General features: G+C 51.4%; 1 protein-coding gene across 7 annotated transcripts in view; it reads left to right on the top strand.

Annotated features, from left to right (window-relative positions):
* Positions 1-20,020, top strand: part of LOC119956181 (protein FAM149B1-like) — a 133,105-nt gene extending 113,085 nt beyond the window's left edge. For 4 of the 7 annotated variants that reach the window (XM_038783121.1, XM_038783118.1, XM_038783115.1 and 1 more), the window contains 2 exons: positions 10,625-10,759; positions 18,588-20,019. In XM_038783121.1, coding sequence (XP_038639049.1) covers positions 10,625-10,759; positions 18,588-18,661 — 209 coding nt within the window. In that variant the 3' untranslated portion in view covers positions 18,662-20,019. Of the gene's footprint in view, positions 1-10,624; positions 10,760-18,587 lie in introns of those variants that run through there. The other 3 variants (XM_038783119.1, XM_038783117.1, XM_038783120.1) reach the window with 3 other exon arrangements.
* The last annotated feature ends 307 nt before the right edge of the window (positions 20,021-20,327 follow it).

The raw sequence follows: 20,327 nt of genomic DNA, 5'->3' as shown, positions 1-20,327 counted from the left end.
CTGCATCCTGCACGCTCTCTGCACCCTGCACGCTCTCTGCACCCTGCACGCTCTCTGCACCCTGCACTCTCTCTGCACTCTGCACTCTCTCTGTACTCTGCACTCTCTCTGCACTCTGCACTCTCTGCCCTCTGCACTCTCTCTGCCCTCTGCACTCTGCACTCTGCACGCTCTCTGCACGCTGCACTCTCTCTGCACTCTCTCTGCCCTCTGCACTCTCTCTGCACTCTGCACTCTCTCTGCACTCTGCACTCTCTCTGCACTGCACTCTCTCTGCACTCTGCACTCTCTCTGCACTCACTCTGCACGCTCTCTGCACTCTGCACTCTCTGCACTCTCTCTGCACTCTCTCTGCACTCTGCACTCTCTCTGCACTCTCTCTGCCCTCTGCACTCTGCATTCTGCACTCTCTCTGCACTCTGCACTCTCTCTGCACTCTGCACGCTCTCTGCACTGCACTCTCTCTGCACTCTACACTCTCTCTGCACTCTCTCTTCACTCTGCATTCACTCTGCACTCTCTCTGCACTCTCTCTGCACTCTCGCTGCACTCTGCACTCTCTCTGCACTCTGCACTCTCCCTGCACTCTGCACGCTCTCTGCACTCTGCACTCTCTCTGCACTCTGCACTCTCTCTGCACTCTGCCACTCTCTGCACTCTGCACTCTCTGCCCTCTGCACTCTCTGCACCCTGCACTCTCTCTGCACTCCTGCACTCTCTCTGCACTCTGCACTCTCTCTGCACTCTGCACTCTCTCTGCACTCTCTCTGCCTCTCTCTGCACTCTGCACTCTCTCTGCACTCTGCACTCTCTCTGCACTCTGCACGCTCTCTGCACTCTGCACTCTCTCTGCACTCTGCACTCTCTCTGCACGCTCTCGCTGACTGTACTCTCTGCACTCTGCACTCCTCTCTGCACTCTGCATCTCTCTGCACTCTGCACTCTCTGCCCTCTGCACTCTGCACTCTGCACGCTCTCTGCACTCTGCACGCTCTCTGCACTCTGCACACTCTAGGCACTCTCTCTGCCCTCTGCACTCTGCACTCTGCACTCTCTCTGCACTCTATCTGCCCTCTGCACGCTCTCTGCACTCTCTCTGCACTCTGCACTCTCTCTGCACTCTGCACTCTCTGCACTCTGCACTCTCTCTGCACTGCACTCTCTCTGCACTCTGCACTCACTCTGCACTCTCTCTGCACTCTCTGCACTCTGCACTCTGCACACTCTGCACTCTGGACTCTCTCTGCACTCTGCACTCTCTCTGCACTCTGCACTCTCTCTGCACTTCCTCTGCTCTCTGCACTCTGCACTCTCTCTGCACTGCACTCTCTCTGCACTCTGCACTCTCTCTGCACTCACTCTGCACGCTCTCTGCACTCTGCACTCTCTCTGCACTCTCTCTGCACTCTCTCTGCACTCTCTCTGCACTCTGCACTCACTCTGCACTCTCTCTGCAACCTGCACGCTCTCTGCACCCTGCACTCTCTCTGCACTCTGCACTCTCTGCACTCTGCACTCTCTCTGCACTCTGCACTCTCTCTGCACGCTCTCTGCACTGCATCCTGCACGCTCTCTGCACCCTGCACGCTCTCTGCACCTGCACTCTCTCTGCACTCTGCACTCTCTCTGTACTCTGCACTCTCTCTTACTCTGCACTCTCTCTGCACTCTGCACTCTCTCTGCCCTCTGCACTCTCTCTGCCCTCTGCACTCTGCACTCTCTCTGCACGCTCTCTGCACTCTGCACCCTGCACGCTCTCTGCACCCTGCACGCTCTCTGCACCCTGCACTCTCTCTGCACTCTGCACTCTCTCTGCACTCTGCACTCTCTCTGCCCTCTGCACTCTGCACTCTCTCTGCACTCTGCACGCTCTCTGCACTCTGCACGCTCTCTGCACTCTGCACTCTCTCTGCAATCTCTCTGCCCTCTGACTCTGCACTCTCTCTGCACTCTGCACTCTCTCTGCCCTCTCTCTGCCCTCTGCACGCTCTCTGCACTCTCTCTGCACTCTGCACTCTCTCTGCACTGCACTCTCTCTGCACTGTGCACTCTCTCTGCACTCTCTCTGCACTCTCTCTGCACTCTGCATTCACTCTGCACTCTCTCTGCACTCTCGCTGCACTCTGCACTCTCCCTGCACGCTCTCTGCACTCTGCACTCTCTCTGCACTCTGCACGCTCTCTGCACTATGCACACTCTCTGCACTCTGCACTCTCCCTGCACTCTGCACGCTCTCTGCACTCTGCACTCTCTCTGCACTCTGCACGCTCTGCACTCTGCACTCTCTCTGCACTCTGCACTCTCTGCACTCTGCACTCTCTCTGCACTCTCTCTTCACTCTGCATTCTCTCTGCACTCTGCACTCTCTCTGCACTCTCTCTGCACTCTCTCTGCACTCAGCACTCTCTCTGCACTCTGCACTCTGCACACTCTCTGCACTCTGGACTCTCTCTGCACTCTGCACTCTCTCTGCACTCTGCACCCTCTCTGCACTCTCTCTGCACTCACTCTGCACTCACTCTGCACTCTCTCTGCACTCTGCACTCACTCTGCACTCTCTCTGCACTCTGCACCCTGAACGCTCTCTGCACCCTGCACTCTCTCTGCACTCTGCACTCTCTCTGCACTCTCTCTGCCCTCTGCACTCTGCACTCTCTCTGCACTCTGCACTCTCTCTGCACTCTGCACTCTCTCTGCACTGCACTCTCTCTGCACTCTGCACTCTCTCTGCACTCTCGCTGCACTCTGCACTCTCCCTGCACTCTGCACGCTCTCTGCACTCTGCAATCTCTCTGCACTCTGCATTCACTCTGCACTCTCTCTGCACTCTCTCTGCACTCTGCACTCTCCCTGCACTCTGCACGCTCTCTGCACTCTGCACTCTCTCTGCACGCTCTCTGCACTCTGCACCCTGCACGCTCTCTGCACCCTGCACTCTCTCTGCACCCTGCACTCTCTCTGCACTCTGCACTCTCTCTGCACTCTGCACTCTCTCTGCACTCTGCACTCTCTCTGCCCTCTGCACTCTGCACGCTCTCTGCACTCTGCACGCTCTCTGCACTCTGCACGCACTCTGCACTCTCTCTGCACCCTCTCTGCCATCTGCACTCTGCACTCTCTCTGCCCTCTGCACTCTCTCTGCACTCTCTCTGCACTCTGCACTCTCTCTGCACTCTGCACTCTCTCTGCACTCTGCACTCTCTGCCTCTGCACTCTCTCTGCACTGCACTCTCTCTGCACTCTGCACTCTCTCTGCACTCTCTCTGCACTCTGCACTCTCTGCACTCTCGCTGCACTCTGCACTCTCTCTGCACTCTGCACTCTCCCTGCACTCCGCACTCTCTCTGCACTCTGCACTCTCCCTGCACTCTGCACACTCTCTGCACTCTGCACTCTCTCTGCACTCTGCATTCACTCTGCACTCTGCACTCTCTCTGCACTCCTCTGCAGATCTCTCGCACTCTCTCTGCCTCTGCACTCTCCCTGCACTCTACACGCTCTCTGCACTCTGCACTCTCTCTGCACGCTCTCTGCACTCTGCACCCTGCACGCTCTCTGCACCCTGCACGCTCTCTGCATTCTCTCTGCACTCTCTCTGCCCTCTGCACTCTCTCTGCACTCTGCACTCTCTCTGCCCTCTCTCTGCCCTCTCTCTGCCCTCTGCACGCTCTCTGCACTCTCTCTGCACTCTGCACTCTCTCTGCACTCTGCACTCTCTCTGCACTGCACTCTCTCTGCACTGTGCACTCTCTCTGCACTCTGCATTCACTCTGCACTCTCTCTGCACTCTCTCTGCACTCTCTCTGCACTCTCTCTGCACTCTCGCTGCACTCTGCACTCTCTCTGCACTCTGCACTCTCCCTGCACTCTGCACGCTCTCTGCACTCTGCACTCTCTCTATCTGCACTCTCTGCACTCTGCACGCTCTCTGCACTCTGCACTCTCTCTGCACTCTGCACTCTCTCTGCACTCTGCACTCTCTCTGCACGCTGCACTCTCTCTGCACTCTGCACTCTCTCTGCACTCTGCACTCTCTCTGCACTCTGCATTCTCTCTGCACTCTGCACTCTGCACACTCTCTGCACTCTCTCTGCACTCTGCACTCTCTCTGCACTCTGCACTCTCTCTGCACCTCTCTGCACTCATCTGCACGCTCTCGCACTCTGCAATCTCTCTGCATCTCTTCTGCACTCTGCACTCACTCTGCACTCTCTCTGCACTCTGCACCTGCACGCTCTCTGCACCCTGCATCTCTCTCCTCTGCACTCTCTCTGCACTCTGCACTCTCTGCACGCTCTCTGCACTCTCTCTGCACTCTGCATCTGCACTCTCTCTGCACTCTGCACTCTCTCTGCACTCTGCACTCTCTCTGCACTCTGCACTCTCTCTGCACTCTGCACTCTCTCTGCACTGCACTCTCTCTGCACTCTGCACTCTCTCTGCACTCTCTCTGTACTCTGCATTCACTCTGCTCTCTGCACTCTCTCTGCACTCTCGCTGCACTCTGCACTCTCTCTGCACTCTGCACTCTCTCTGCACTGCACTCTCTCTGCACTCTGCATTCACTCTGCACTCTGCATTCACTCTGCACTCTGCACTCTCTCTGCACTCTCCCTGCACTCTGCACGCTCTCTGCACTCTGCACTCTCTCTGCACTCTGCATTCACTCTGCACTCTGCACTCTCTCTGCACTCTCTCTGCACTCTGCACTCTCCCTGCACTCTGCACGCTCTCTGCACTCTGCACTCTCTCTGCACGCTCTCTGCACTCTGCACCCTGCACGCTCTCTGCACCCTGCACTCTCTCTGCACTCTGCACTCTCTCTGCACTCTGCACTCTCTCTGCACTCTGCACTCTCTCTGCCCTCTGCACTCTGCACGCTCTCTGCACTCTGCATTCACTCTGCACTCTCTCTGCACTCTGCACTCTCTCTGCACTCTGCACGCTCTCTGCACTCTGCACTCTCTCTGCACTCTGCACTCTCTCTGCACTCTGCACTCTCTCTGCACGCTGCACTCTCTCTGCACTCTGCACTCTCTCTGCACTCTGCACTCTCTGCACTCTGCACTCTCTCTGCACTCTGCACTCTCTCTGCACTCTGCACTCTCTCTGCACTCTGCACTCTCTCTGCACTCTCTCTGCACTCTGCACTCTCTCTGCACTCTCTCTGCACTCTGCACGCTCTCTGCACTCTCTCTGCACTCTGCACTCTCTCTGCACTCTGCACTCTCTCTGCACTCTGCACTCTCTCTGCCCTCTGCACTCTGCACGCTCTCTGCACTCTGCATTCACTCTGCACTCTGCACTCTCTCTGCACTCTGCACTCTCTCGCACTCTGCACGCTCTCTGCACTCTGCACTCTCTCTGCACTCTGCACTCTCTCTGCACTCTGCACTCTCTCTGCACGCTGCACTCTCTCTGCACGCTGCACTCTCTCTGCACTCTGCACTCTCTGCACTCTGCACTCTCTGCACTCTGCACTCTCTCTGCACTCTGCTTCTCTCTGACTCTGCACTCTGCACACTCTCTGCACTCTGGACTCTCTCTGCACTCTGCACTCTCTCTGCACTCTGCACTCTCTCTGCACTCTCTCTGCACTCACTCTGCACGCTCTGCACTCTGCACTCTCTCTGCACTCTGCACTCACTCTGCACTCTCTCTGCACTCTGCACCCTGAACGCTCTCTGCACCCTGCACTCTCTCTCACTCTGCACTCTCTCTGCACTCTCTCTGCACGCTCTGCACTCTCTCTGCACTCTGCACTCTGCACTCTCTCTGCACTCTCTCTGCACTCTGCACTCTCTCTGCACTCTGCACTCTCTGCACTCTGCACTCTCTGCACTGCACTCTCTCTGCACTCTGCACTCTCTCTGTACTCTGCATTCACTCTGCTCTCTGCACTCTCTCTGCACTCTCGCTGCACTCTGCACTCTCTCTGCACTCTGCACCTCTCTGCACTGCACTCTCTCTGCACTCTGCATTCACTCTGCACTCTGCATTCACTCTGCACTCTGCACTCTCTCTGCACTCTCCCTGCACTCTGCACGCTCTCTGCACTCTGCACTCTCTCTGCACTCTGCATTCACTCTGCACTCTGCACTCTCTCTGCACTCTCTGCACTCTCTCTGCATCTGCACTCTCCCTGCCACTCTGCACGCTCTCTGCATCTGCCCTCTTCTGCACGCTCTCTGCATCTGCACCCTGCACGCTCTCTGCACCGGCACTCTCTCTGCACCCTGCACTCTCTGCACTTGCACTCTCTCTGCACTCTGCACTCTCTGCACTCTGCACTCTCTGCCCTCTGCACTCTGCACGCTCTCTGCACTCTGCATTCACTCTGCACTCTGCACTCTCGCTGCACTCTCTCTGCACTCTGCACTCTCTCTGCACTCTGCACTCTCTCTGCACGCTCTCTGCACTCTGCACCCTGCACGCTCTCTGCACCCTGCACTCTCTCTGCACTCTGCACTCTCTCTGTACTCTGCACTCTCTCTGCACTCTGCACTCTCTCTGCCCTCTGCACTCTCTCTGCCCTCTGCACTCTGCACTCTGCACGCTCTCTGCACTCTGCACTCTCTCTGCACTCTCTCTGCACTCTGCACTCTCTCTGCACTCTCTCTGCCCTCTGCACTCTCTCTGCACCCTGCACTCTGCACTCTCTCTGCACTCTGCACTCTCTCTGCACTCTACACTCTCTCTGCACTCTCTCTGCACTCTGCACTCTGCACCCTGCACTCTCTCTGCCCTCTGCACTCTGCACGCTCTCTGCACTCTGCACGCTCTCTGCACTCTGCACCCTGCACGCTCTCTGCACTCTGCACCCTGCACGCTCTCTGCACTCTGCACCCTGCACGCTCTCTGCACTCTGTACCCTGCACGCTCTCTGCACTCTGCACCCTGCACGCTCTCTGCACTCTGCACTCTCTCTGCAGCAAGAACATCCTTCCTCCCATTTAGGAGACCAAAACTACACACAATATTCCAGGTGTGATCTCACCAAAGCCATGTGTAATTGCAGCAACACATCCCTGCTTCTATACTCAAAACCTCTCGCAATGAAGGCCAACATACCATTTGCCTTCTTCACCACCTTCTGCACCTGCATGCTTACTTTCAGTGACTGGTGTTTGAGGACACCCAGGTCTCATTGCCCAGTCCCCTCTCTCAATCTGTAGCCAATCAGAAAATAATCTGCCTTCCTGTTTTTGGTACCAAAGTGGATAACCTCGCATTTATCCACATTATACTGTATCTGCCATTCATTTGCCCATGCTGACTCTGTCCAATCCTGTCACTGTTTTCTAAGTGCTGTGCTGTAAAATTGTTTATAATGGACCCCAGCTCTCTGCAAAGCTCATTTTAACCCAGGGGTGGGCAAACTACGGCCCGCGGGCCGCATGCGGCCCGCCAAAGGTCTTTATGTGGCCCACCAAGATCAAGTCATTAAAAAAAAAAATTTTTTTTTAAAGAATTTTTTTTTTTAAATTAAGGTTAATGGGGGGGGGGGGGGGGCTGTTGGGTTGCTGGTATAGGGTGGATACGTTGATTTGAGTAGGGTATCATTGCTCGGCGCAACATGTGTTTCATGTGAAGTTTCTACTTTAAAATATTAATTAATAAAAATTAATTGCTTTTTTGTTCTTTAAAAACCTTTTATTTTGGCTATTTTAAATATTAATTATTTTACTTAATATACTAAGCGGCCCTTTAAAATTGTGAATTTCTGAATGTGGCCCTTGCACAGAAAAGTTTGCCCACCGCTGTTTTAACCGTCTCCAACAGCACTGCTCAGTATGACAGTTTGTTCTCTTCTTATTCCCAACTCTACTGTTCCCAGGGCCAGATTCTCCCAATTGTCGTGATTGTTATATCTTCATCCCCACTAAAACTTTTTTTTTCCATTTTCAACTCACCAACCTAAAGCAATCATTAACACTCCACAGGTTTCCATTTAGAGTATTGTTGAAAGGAGAGACAAGTTGCCAAAGGTTTTCATCTCGCACTGATCAGGGCTAAAGCACAGTGGCAAATTTTAAATGATCACAACAATTTATATTACAAGAGAAAAGGGTGCTGATTAGTTGGCAAGTCGGTTCTGAGTGGCCGAGGCATTGCCATGGCAAAAGCCATCGGGCTCCACAAGCTGCTGCCAGTCCAGAAAGACAGCCACATAGTGGAACTACATTGTGGGTAAATCTCAACGCCAGTCTGATGCCCGGTACATTGACCATACATCCCAATAATTGGCTGGTCGAATAGAATAGGCAGACCGTACACTCCACCACACCGAGCTCGTAAAACCCAAAACTAAACATCTACTGTGATTCCCCGATTGGACAGCACTATCTGAACAATCCTGAGTGCAGTATTGGCTATAGTGGCAACAAATATAATATAATCAGCTGAGCTCAAAATGTGGTTCATTTACACTTGCTCGAAGTGACATACTTTAATAAACAGATTTGTTCTCTGCAAACCAAAAGGAATATGTTCCAGTCTTGTGTCTTTTTGAACTATCTGGGAGTTTGGAGCTATAATTCCCTTTTGCTTCCTCCATGAGAAGGTCTCTATCAATCGGAGTCAATTTGCCACCCAATCAGCACCATTTTCTCCGACAGAATAAGTTGTTGCGATCATTTGAAATTCAGAATTCTTGCATTTGTCCCAAAAATGAAAGGCTTCGGCAACATGTATCTCTTTTCAAATTCTGTACGACCAAGGAAATCTGTTTTCTTCTTTTTATAAATTTAGAGTACCCAAATTTATTTTTCCAATTAGGGGCAATTGGGCGTGGCCAATCCACCTAGCTTCCACATCTTTGGGTTGTGGGGGCCAAACCCATGCAAACACGGGGAGAATGTGCAAACTCGAACCCGGGTCCTCGGCTCCATGAGACGGCAGTGCTAACCACTGTGCCACCGTGCCTCTACACGATCAAGCAAATCTTGTCCTTGTTCAAGTCCTAAGATGATAAGATATAGGATCAGAATTAGGCCACTCGGCCCATCGGGTCTGCTCTGCCATTCAGTCATGGCTGATATTTTTCTCATCCCCATTCTCCTGCCTTCTCTCCCCCCTGGTACAGTACCCCCCTGGTACAGTACCCCCCTGGTACAGTACCCCCTGGTACAGTACCCCCCTGGTACAGTACCCCCCTGGTACAGTACCCCCCTGGTACAGTACCCCCCTGGTACAGCCTGTGTTCACCCTCCAGGCACCAGTGATTCTCAGTTCCTATTCAACCATCAGCAACTACCCATCTTCAAATACCTCTGCGAATCACAGAGTTGTTACAGCGCAGAAGGAGGCCATTCAGCCCACTGTCTCTGTGCCGGCCCTCCAAATGAGCGCTGCCGCTCTCTCACTTCTCCCTGTGATTTTCATATTCTTCCTTTCAGCTAATAATCCAACTTCCTCTCCAAAGCCGCGATTGAACAAGCCTCCGCCACACTGTCAGGCCGAGCTTTTCACATCCAAACCACTCGCTGTGTGAACATCTTTCCTCACGTCGCCTTTTCCCAGTGACCGTAAATCAGCGCCCTCCTGTTCTCAGTCCCTCCACCAGGAAGTACAGTTTAATAACTCTGTCAAATCTCCCACAGCCCCCCTCTCCCAAGGAAAATAGCTCCAACTTCTCCAATCTATCGAATAACTGAAGTTCCACATCCTGGAACTATTCCAATAAACAGCCTCACAGCTTATCTAAGTGTGGTTTCTAGAACGGTACAATACTCCAATTCGGGCCAAAGCAATGTTTGATACAAGTTTAACTTGTACCCTAAGCCCTATGAATAAGGTCTATGAAACTGTGACTTTATTAATCAGTCTCTCAACCTGCCCTGCCATTTTCAGTGCTGGATGCATATACAAACCCAAGTCCCATTCCTCCAACTCGTCCCTGTCCTTTTGACATTCTGTCCTATCCAGTTCACAGTGCTCCCAAGTTTGTGTCAACCACATCAATATGTGTCAGGAAAAGCACTGACCCCTGGGGAACTCCACGACCAAGCTTCCTCCAATCCGAAAAACATCCATTAATCACTACTCTGCTTTTTCTCAGCTTTCCAACCATTATCCCCACCCCTCCTCCCCACCATATGGTTGAGTTCTCTGTATGTAGTAACCTGTTACATAGAACATAGAACATAGAACAGTACAGCACAGAACAGGCCCTTCGGCCCTCAATGTTGTGCCGAGCCATGATCACCCTACTCAAACCCACGTATCCACCCTATACCCGTAACCCAACAACCCCCCCTTAACCTTACTTTTTTATTAGGACACTACGGGCAATTTAGCATGGCCAATCCACCTAACCCGCACATCTTTGGACTGTGGGAGGAAACCGGAGGACCCGGAGGAAACCCACGCACACAGGGGGAGGACGTGCAGACTCCACACAGACAGTGACCCAGCCGGGAATTGAACCTGGGACCCTGGAGCTGTGAAGCATTTATGCTAACCACCATGCTACCCTGCTTCCCTACAGGAAGGTTCCCAGGCTGTGAAGTCTCTCGGGGGACATTAGGTGGACCTAATGTCCTCAGCGGACCATTGCGTGAGCTGGAAATACACATTTTAACCACTTCATTAATTTAGTTTGCTTGTGCTTTGTTTATTCCAGATTCCAGTTCTATTGGAGTGGCTGGGACGAGTTTGAGTATTTCCAGCTCCTCTCACCTTGATCTGTTACAACATCACAGCCACAGTGGGTCACCAATTGAAGCAGAAGAGAAGATGGAAGACAAAAGATCACTGGGTAGGACAATGGTTGGCACAGGAATAGGACATAGGAACAGGAGTGGGCCAGTCAGCCTTTGTGTTTGTTCAGCAGATATATATCTTTATATCATCTACCGACATTGCTTCCAGAACCCTCACTATCCTTGCCTCACCAAATCTATCTACCACACTTCTGAAATGTTCAATTGACCCCATTTCAAATGCAGTCAGGGAGAGGGTTCCAGATTTCTGATATCACCCTGAACAGCCCAGCTCCAGCTTCAAACTCGTTCTGTCCCATCAGAGGAAATACTTTCTCTCTTTCTGCCCTTTCAATTCTTGGATTCATCCTCAACTAAATCACCCGTTAATCCGGGGAGTACAGGCCTACTCAATGCATTCATAGAATCCCCACAGTGCATAGAGTCTGCACCATCGTGTCTCCGAAAGAGGAATCCATTCAATCTCCAGAGTAACGATCTAAACATCCAGACCCAGCCTCACAGGGACAACCCCCCCAACAAGCATCGCCCCCCCCCCCCCCCCCCCCCCCCACGGACCCCCATCCCAGTCTGAGCCCCCCGCCACCCCCTACCTTTCTGACGAGTTCCAATTATTTCACCCTTGATGCTCCATCCCACCCTGTGGTTACTGTGCCGAGTCCTGTACACGACAATCACTTCCTGTCTTTACCCTTTCTCATCTTTACCCAACTCGCATCCACATCCCGCTTTCCTGAATTTAGATTGGGTACAACCAGCATTAACTTACAGAGCCGCCTCTCGACTTTTTCCTCATTTCCTGTCCTTTCGAAATGTCGTTTAACCTTTAATATTCAGGTCCCAACCCATAATCTCCATGAAGGCTATCAAATTGTACTTATTTATTTCTGTCTGCACTCTCAGTTCATCTGTTTTGTTTTGAATGCTGCGTGCATTTTGTACGTTTATTCTTTTTCCAACCTCTAGTTTCATCTGTTGATTAACTGTTAGATTTGTCTCTCTATCCCTTCCTGTCGCAGTGTGCAGACTTTTTTTTATAAATTTGGAGTACCTAATTCATTTTTTCCAATTAAGGGGCAATTTAGCGTGGCCAATCCACCTACCCTGCACATCTTTGGGTTGTGGGGGTGAAACCCACGCAGACACGGGGAGAATGTGCAAACTCCACACGGACAGTGACCCGGAGCCGCGCGGTGAGGGCAGCAGGGTAGCATGGTGGTTAGCACAATTGCTTCACAGCTCCAGAGTCCCAGGTTCGATTCCCGGCCTGGGTCACTGTCTGTGCGGAGTCTGCACGTTCTCTCCGTGTGTGCGTGGCTTTCCTCCGGGTGCTCCGGTTTCCTCCCACAGTCCAAAGATAGAACATAGAACAGTACAGCACAGAACAGGCCCTTCGGCCCTCGATGTTGTGCTGAGCAATGATCACCCTACTCAAACCCACGTATCCACCCTATACCCGTAACCCAACAACCCCACCCCCCCCTTAACCTTACTTTTTAGGACACTACGGGCAATTTAGCATGGCCAATCCACCTAACCCGCACATCTTTGGACTGTGGGAGGAAACCGGAGCACCCGGAGGAAACCCACGCACACATGGGGAGGACGTGCAGACTCCGCACAGACAGTGACCCAGCCGGGAACTGAACCTGGGACCCTGGAGCTGTGAAGCATTTATGCTAACCACCATGCTACCGTGCTGCCCTAATGTGGGGAGATGTGCAGGTTAGGTGGACTGGCCATGATAAATTGCCCTTAGTGTCCAAAATTGCCTTTAGTGTTGGGTGGGGTTACTGGGTTATGGGGATAGTGTGGTGTTGGGTAGGGTGCTCTTTCCAAGAGCCGGTGCAGACTCGATGGGCCGAATGGCCTCCTTCTGCACTGTAAACTCTATGAAATCTATGAACCTTGGACCTCAGCGCCGTGAGGCAGCAGTGCTAACCACTGCGCCACCATGCTGCCCTTGGGTCAGTGCAGACTTGATGAGCCAAATGATCTCCTTCTGCACTATAGGGATTTTATGTTACTCTTTGATTGACCACATCGTCCAAAATTTGATTCTTTGCCCAACTATTTAGTTTAAAATCCTCTCTACTTCCCTAGTTATGCAGCTCACAAGAGCCCTGGTCCCAGCAAGGATCAGGTGTAGATCGTCCCAACAGCACAGACCCCACTTCCCCCATTACCCGTGCCAGTGGCCCATGAACCAGAACCCATTTCTCCCACAGCAGCCTTTCAGCCACTTATTCATTTTGAACATCTAATTTTCCTGTGTCGCTTTGAATGTGGCTCAGGTAATAACTCCGAGATTATGACCTTTGAGGTTCTGCTTCTTAAGTTGGTACCTAAGATTGGTGGAGTAGTGGATGAGGTGGAGGGCTGTTGTAGGCTGCAAAGAGACATTGATAAGATGCAGAACTGGGCCGAAAAACGGCAGATGGAGTTTAACCCTGATAAGTGCGAGGTGATTCATTTTGGTAGGAAAAATTTGAATGCGGATTACAGGGTTAACTGCAGGGTTCTGAGGAATGTGGAGGAACAGAGAGATGTCGGAGTTCATGTCCACAGATCTCTGAAGGTTGCCACTCAAGTGGATAGAACCGTGAAGAAGGCTTATAGTGTGTTAGCGTTTATTAACAGGGGGCTTGAGTTTAAGAGCCGTGGGGTGATGCTGCAACTGTTCAGGTCCCTAGTGAGACCACATTTGGAGTACTGTGTGCAGTTCTGGTCACCTCATTATAGGAGGAATGTGGAAGCATTGGAAAGGGTGCAAAGGAGATTTACCAGGATGCTGCCTAGTTTCGAGGGTAGGTCTTATGAGGAATGGTTGAGAGCTTTTCTCTTTGGAGCGGAGGAGGATGAGAGACGACTTAATAGAGATTTATAAGATGATGAGGGGGATAGGTAGAGTGGATGTTCAGAGACTATTTCCTCGAGTGGATGTAGCTGTTACTATGGAGGATAAGGTTGAATCCATTTGGGTGGAAATCAGGAATAGTAAGGCGAAAAAGTCACTGATAGGAGTAGTCTGTCGGCCACCAAATAGTAACGAGATGGTGGGGCAGGCAATAAACAAAGAAATAACTGATGCATGTAGAAATGGTACGGCAGTTATCATGGGGGATTTTAATCTACATGTCGATTGGTTTAACCAGGTCGGTTAAGGCAACCGTGAGGAGGAGTTTATAGAATGTATCCGCGATAGTTTCCTAGAACAGTATGTAATGGAACCTACGAGGGAACAAGCGGTCCTAGATCTTGTCCTGTGTAATGAGACAGGATTGATTCATGATCTCATAGTTAGGGATCCTCTCGGAAGGAGCGATCACAATATGGTGGAATTTAAAATACAGATGGAGGGTGAGAAAGTAAAATCAAATACTAGTGTTTTGTGTTTAAACAAAGGAGATTACAAGGGGATGAGAGAAGAACTAGCTAAGGTAGACTGGGAGCTAAGACTTTATGGTGGAACAGTTGAGGAACAGTGGAGAACCTTCCAAGCGATTTTTCACAGTGCTCAGCAAAGGTTTATACCAACAAAAAGGAAGGACGGAAGAAAGAGGGAAATCGACCGTGGATATCTAAGGAAATAAGGGAGAGTATCAAATTGAAGGAAAAAGCATATAAAGTGGCAAAGATTGCTGGGAGATTAGAGGACTGGGAAATCTTTAGGGGGCAACAGAAAGCTACTAAAAAAGCTATAAAGAAGAGTAAGATAGAGTATGAGAGTAAACTTGCTCAGAATATAAAAACAGACAGTAAAAGTTTTTACAAATATATAAGACAAAAAAGAGTGGCTAAGGTAAATATTGGTCCTTTAGAGGATGAGAAGGGAGTTTTAATAATGGGAAATGAGGAAATGGCTGAGGAACTGAACAGGTTTTTTGGGTCGGTCTTCACAGTGGAAGACACAAATAACATGCCAGCGACTTATAGAAATGAGGCTATGACAGGTGAGGACCTTGAGAGGATTGTTATCACTAAGGAGGGAGTGATGGGCAAGCTAATGGGGCTAAAGGTAGACAAGTCTCCTGGCCCTGATGGAATGCATCCCAGAGTGCTAAAAGAGATGGCTAGGGAAATTGCAGATGCACTAGTGATAATTTACCGAAATTCACTAGACTCTGGGGTGGTCCCGGTGGATTGGAAATTAGCAAACGTGACGCCACTGTTTAAAAAAGGAGGTAGGCAGAAAACAGGAAATTATAGGCCAGTGAGTTTAACTTCGGTAATAGGGAAGATGCTGGAATCTATCATCAAGGAAGAAATTGCGAGGCATCTGGATAGAAATTGTCCCATTGGGCAGACGCAGCATGGGTTCGTTAAAGGCAGGTCATGCCTAACTAATTTAGTGGAATTTTTTGAGGACATTACCAGTGCAGTAGATAACGGGGAGCCGATGGATGTGGTATATCTGGATTTCCAGAAAGCCTTTGACAAGGTGCCACACAAAAGGTTGCTGCATAAGATAAAGATGCATGGCATTAAGGGTAAAGTAGTAGCATGGATAGAGGATTGGTTAATTAATAGAAAGCAAAGAGTTGGGATAAATGGGTGTTTCTCTGGTTGGCAATCAGTAGCTAGTGGTGTCCCTCAGGGATCCGTGTTGGGCCCACAATTGTTCACAATTTACATTGATGATTTGGAGTTGTGGACCAAGGGCAATGTGTCCAAGTTTGCAGATGACACTAAGATGAGTGGTAAAGCGAAAAGTGCAGAGGATACTGGAAGTCTGCAGAGGGATTTGGATAGGTTAAGTGAATGGGCTCGGGTCTGGCAGATGGAATACAATGTTGACAAATGTGAGGTTATCCATTTTGGTAGGAATAACAGCAAACGGGATTATTACTTAAACGATAAAATATTAAAGCATGCCGCTGTTCAGAGAGACTTGGGTGTGCTAGTGCATGAGTCACAGAAGGTTGGTTTACAAGTGCAACAGGTGATTAAGAAGGCAAATGGAATTTTGTCCTTCATTGCTAGAGGGATGGAGTTTAAGACTAGGGAGGTTATGTTGCAATTGTATAAGGTGTTAGTGCGGCCACACCTGGAGTATTGTGTTCAGTTTTGGTCTCCTTACTTGAGAAAGGACGTACTGGCGCTGGAGGGTGTGCAGAGGAGATTCACTAGGTTAATCCCAGAGCTGAAGGGGTTGGATTATGAGGAGAGGTTGAGTAGACTGGGACTGTACTCGTTGGAATTTAGAAAGATGAGGGGGGATCTTATAGAAACATTTAAAATTATGAAGGGAATAGATAGGATAGATGCGGGCAGGTTGTTTCCACTGGCGGGTGACAGCAGAACTAGGGGGCATAGCCTCAAAATAAGGCAGAAGTAGATTTAGGACTGAGTTTAGGAGGAACTTCTTCACCCAAAGGGTTGTGAATCTATGGAATTCCTTGCCCAGTGAAGCAGTTGAGGCTCCTTCATTACATGTTTTTAAGGTAAAGATAGATAGTTTTTTGAAGAATAAAGGGATTAAGGGTTATGGTGTTTGGGCCGGAAAGTGGAGCTGAGTCCACAAAAGATCAGCCATGATCTAATTGAATGGCAGAGCAGGCTCGAGGGGCCAGATGGCCTACTCCTGCTCCTAGTTCTTATGTTCTTATGTTACAAGGGGGCATAACTATAAGGTTCGGGGTGAGAGATATAGGAGGGATGTCCGAAGTAGGTTCTTTACTCAGAGAGTGGTTAGGGTGTGGAATGGACTGCCTGCTGTGATAGTGGAGTCGGACACTTTAAGAACAAAGAACAAAGAAATGTACAGGCCCTCCCAGCCTGCGCCAATCCAGATCCTTTATCTAAACCTGTCGCCTATTTTCCAAGGATCTACTTCCCTCTGTTCCCCGCCCATTCATATGTCTGTCCAGATGCATCTTAAATGATGCTATCATGCCCGCCTCTACCACCTCCACTGGCAAAGCATTCCAGGCACCCACCACCCTCTGCGTGAAAAACTTTCCACGCACATCTCCCTTAAACTTTTCCCCTCTCACCTTGAAATCGTGACCCCTTGTAACTGACACCCCCAGTCTGGGGAAAAGCTTGTTGCTATCCACCCTGTCCATACCTCTCATAATTTTGTAAACCTCAATCAGGTCCCCCTCAACCTCCGTCTTTCCAACGAAAACAATCCTAATCTACTCAACCTTTCTTCATAGCTAGCACCCTCCATACCAGGCAACATCCTGGTGAACCTCCTCTGCACCCTCTCCAAAGCATTCACATCCTTCTGGTAATGTGGCGACCAGAACTGCACGCTGTATTCCAAATGTGGCCTAACCAAAGTCCTATACAACTGTAACATGACCTGCTGACTCTTGTACTCAATACCCTGCCCGATGAAGACAAGCATGCTGCATGCCTTCTTGACCACTCTATCCACCTGCGTTGCCGCCTTCAGGGTACAATGGATCTGAATTCCCAGATCTCTCTGTACATCAATTTTCCTCAGGAACTTTCAAACGGTTATTGGATAGGCACATGGAGCACACTAGAATGACAGGGAGTGGGATAGCTTGATCTTGGTTTCGGTCAAGGCTCGGCACAATACCGAGGGTCGAAGGGCCTGTTCTGTGCTGTACTGTTCTGTGTTCTATGTTCTAACTCCTCCGACTGAAGAAGCAGAACCTCCTTCTTTGTCCTGCCCACGTTGTTGGTACCTACATGGACCACAACTCCTCTCCCTCCCACTGCAAGTTCCTCTTCAGCTCGGAGCAGATGTTCCAAACCCTGGCCGGGCAGGCAACACAGCCGGCTGGACTCTCACTCTTTGATGCCCAGAATAGGGTCAATCCTTTGGCTGCACTATCCCCTACTGCCTTATTAACCTGACCACTAGATGCTCGACTATTTTGAACCTTAGTCATTTACCAGATACCAAATAACCGGCTTCTTCCCCTGCAGAGTGAGACCAGTCCCTGAAGGTTAGAGTGTTAGTTAAACTCTAGATTTGAGTTAATTGCGAATTTACAACAAGATTTAAGAAGTTGAGACTCCTTACTCCGCATCCTCCAGCATCCAGTCTAATTACAATGTTGTGCCAGGGTTCATGTTACACTTCCCAGCCTCTTTTGTTCAATATCCTCATTATAAACCTTCATCATTGTCCTTCAAGTCCCTCACTGATTTTTTTTTCTCATTCCCATTTGCAGCTCTTTACACTTTCTCCAGGGACGGGGAGGAGGTTGGTCAGGGAGAGTCAGGAGAGGGATGGAGCCGGGAGGGGGTTGCAGGGCGGGGAGGGGAACAGGAGGGGAGAGTCAGGAGAGGGATGGAGCCGAGAGGGGGTTGCAAGGCGGGGAGGGGAACAGGAGGGGAGAGTCAGGAGAGGGATGGAGCCGAGAGGGGGTTGCAGGGCGGGGAGGGGAACAGGAGGGGAGAGTCAGGAGAGGGATGGAGCCGAGAGGGGGTTGCAAGGCGGGGAGGGGAACAGGAGGGGAGAGTCAGGAGAGGGATGGAGCCGAGAGGGGGTTGCAGGGCAGGGAGGAGGTTGGTCAGGGAGAGTCGGGAGAGGGATGGAGCAGGGAGGGTGTTGCAGGGCGGGGAGGGGAACAGGAGGGGAGAGTCGGGAGAGGGATGGAGCCGGGAGGGTTTGCGGGGAGGGGAACAGGAGGGGAGAGTCAGGAGAGGGATGGAGCCGGGAGGGGGTTGCAGGGCGGGGAGGGGAACAGGAGGGGAGAGTCAGGAGAGGGATGGAGCCGGGAGGGGGTTGCAGGGCGGGGAGGGGAACAGGAGGGGAGAGTCGGGAGAGGGATGGAGCCGGGAGGGGGTTGCAGGGCGGGGAGGGGAACAGGAGGGGACTGTATAGGGACAGGGACAAAGTGAAAATAAATAGAAAATGTATCTTTCGTCCTGTACCAGGTCACCGTCTACCACTCCCAATCCCACCTCATATTCGTGGAGGCATTGGTTCCAGAAGTAGGACAGCTTTATAGCAGACAAGAGTCGGCACTATCCGTCCGAATGAGTGACCTCTGGAAGCAGCCAAGGTTGTCTCGGCAGGAACACGGCCAGAAAGCAGCACAGCCTGTCTCGCAGATTGGTACTTATTGAGGAGAAAGACTGACGGAAAATGTGGCCACAGCCATTCCCTGGGTCAAAGTGCACGAGAGGGACAATCCAGTCTATTTGCTGCAAATACGAAGAAATAATGATTTGATCAAACTCCTGACGCCAGTTCAGCAAAGCCTCTGTCCACATTGATAATTGCAGTGATAAAATTGTGTCCACATAATCTGCGATGCTCGAATCACCTGCTCACACACGGGTCATTGCCAGCCTGTAAATTAACCTTTGAGACTTAGCCAGGTGGCGAATTCTCTCCGCCTGCAGTCAGTACAACTAATCAGGTCAGAGCTGTCAGATGCTGGTTTGGAAGTGGCCAGTGTGATTACATTGTTATCAGGCAACCCTGACCTGTGGGGTCATTGAGAACATGTTGGAGCGAGGGTCCCAGGAACATGTTGGAGCGAGGGTCCCAGGAACATGTTGGAGCGAAGGTCCCGGGAACATGCTGGAGCGAGGGTCCCGGGAACATGCTGGAGCGAGGGTCCCAGGAACATGTTGGAGCGAAGGTCCCGGGAACATGCTGGAGCGAGGGTCCCGGGAACATGCTGGAGCGAGGGTCCCGGGAACATGTTGGAGCGAGGGTCCCGGGAACATGCTGGAGCGAGGGTCCCGGGAACGTGTTGGAACGAGGGTCTCAGGAACATGCTGGAGCGAGGGTCCCAGGAACGTGTTGGAGCGGGGGTCCCGGGAACATGTTGGAGCGGGGGTCCCGGGAACATGCTGGAGCGGGGGTCCCGGGAACATGTTGGAGCGGGGGTCCCGGGAACATGCTGGAGCGAGGGTCCCGGGAACATGCTGGAGCGGGGGTCCCGGGAACATGCTGGAGCGAGGGTCCCGGGAACATGCTGGAGCGAGGGTCCCGGGAACATGCTGGAGCGAGGGTCCCGGGAACATGCTGGAGCGAGGGTCCCGGGAACATGCTGGAGCGGGGGTCTCAGGACTGTGTTGGAGCGAGGGTCCCGGGAACGTGTTGGAACGAGGGTCTCAGGACTGTGCTGGAGCGAGGGTCCCAGGAACGTGTCGGAGCGAGGGTCTCAGGACTGTGTTGGAGCGAGGGTCCGGGAACGTGTCAGAGTGAGGGTCCCATGAATATGTCGGGGACCTCGCGAGGTCCGTAAGCCCATAAGACATAGGAGCAGAATTAGGCCACTCGGCCCATCGAGTCTGCTCCGCCATTCAATCATGGCTGATATTTTCTCATTCCCTTTCTCCTGCCTTCTCCCCATAACCCCTGATCCCTTATTAATCAAGAACCCATCTATCTCGGTCTTAAAGACACTCAGTGAATTGGCCTCCACAGCCTTCTGCGGCAAAGAGTTCCACAGATTCACCACCCTCTGGCTGATGAAATTCAAAGAAGAAGAAGAATAAAGAAAAATTCCAGCACAGGAACAGGCCCTTCGGCCCTCCCAGCCTGCGCCGATCCAGATCCTCTGTCTAAAAATGTCGCCTATTTTCTAAGGATCTGTATCCCTCTGCTCCCCGCCCGTTCATATATCTGTCTAGATGCATCTTAAATGATGCTATCGTGCC

Source organism: Scyliorhinus canicula, chromosome 22, assembly GCF_902713615.1.
Source record: "Scyliorhinus canicula chromosome 22, sScyCan1.1, whole genome shotgun sequence".
Classification (NCBI taxonomy): Eukaryota; Metazoa; Chordata; class Chondrichthyes; order Carcharhiniformes; family Scyliorhinidae; genus Scyliorhinus; species Scyliorhinus canicula.
The sequence above is the reverse complement of the archived record's forward strand: the minus strand, read 5'-3'. Positions and strand labels throughout refer to the sequence as shown.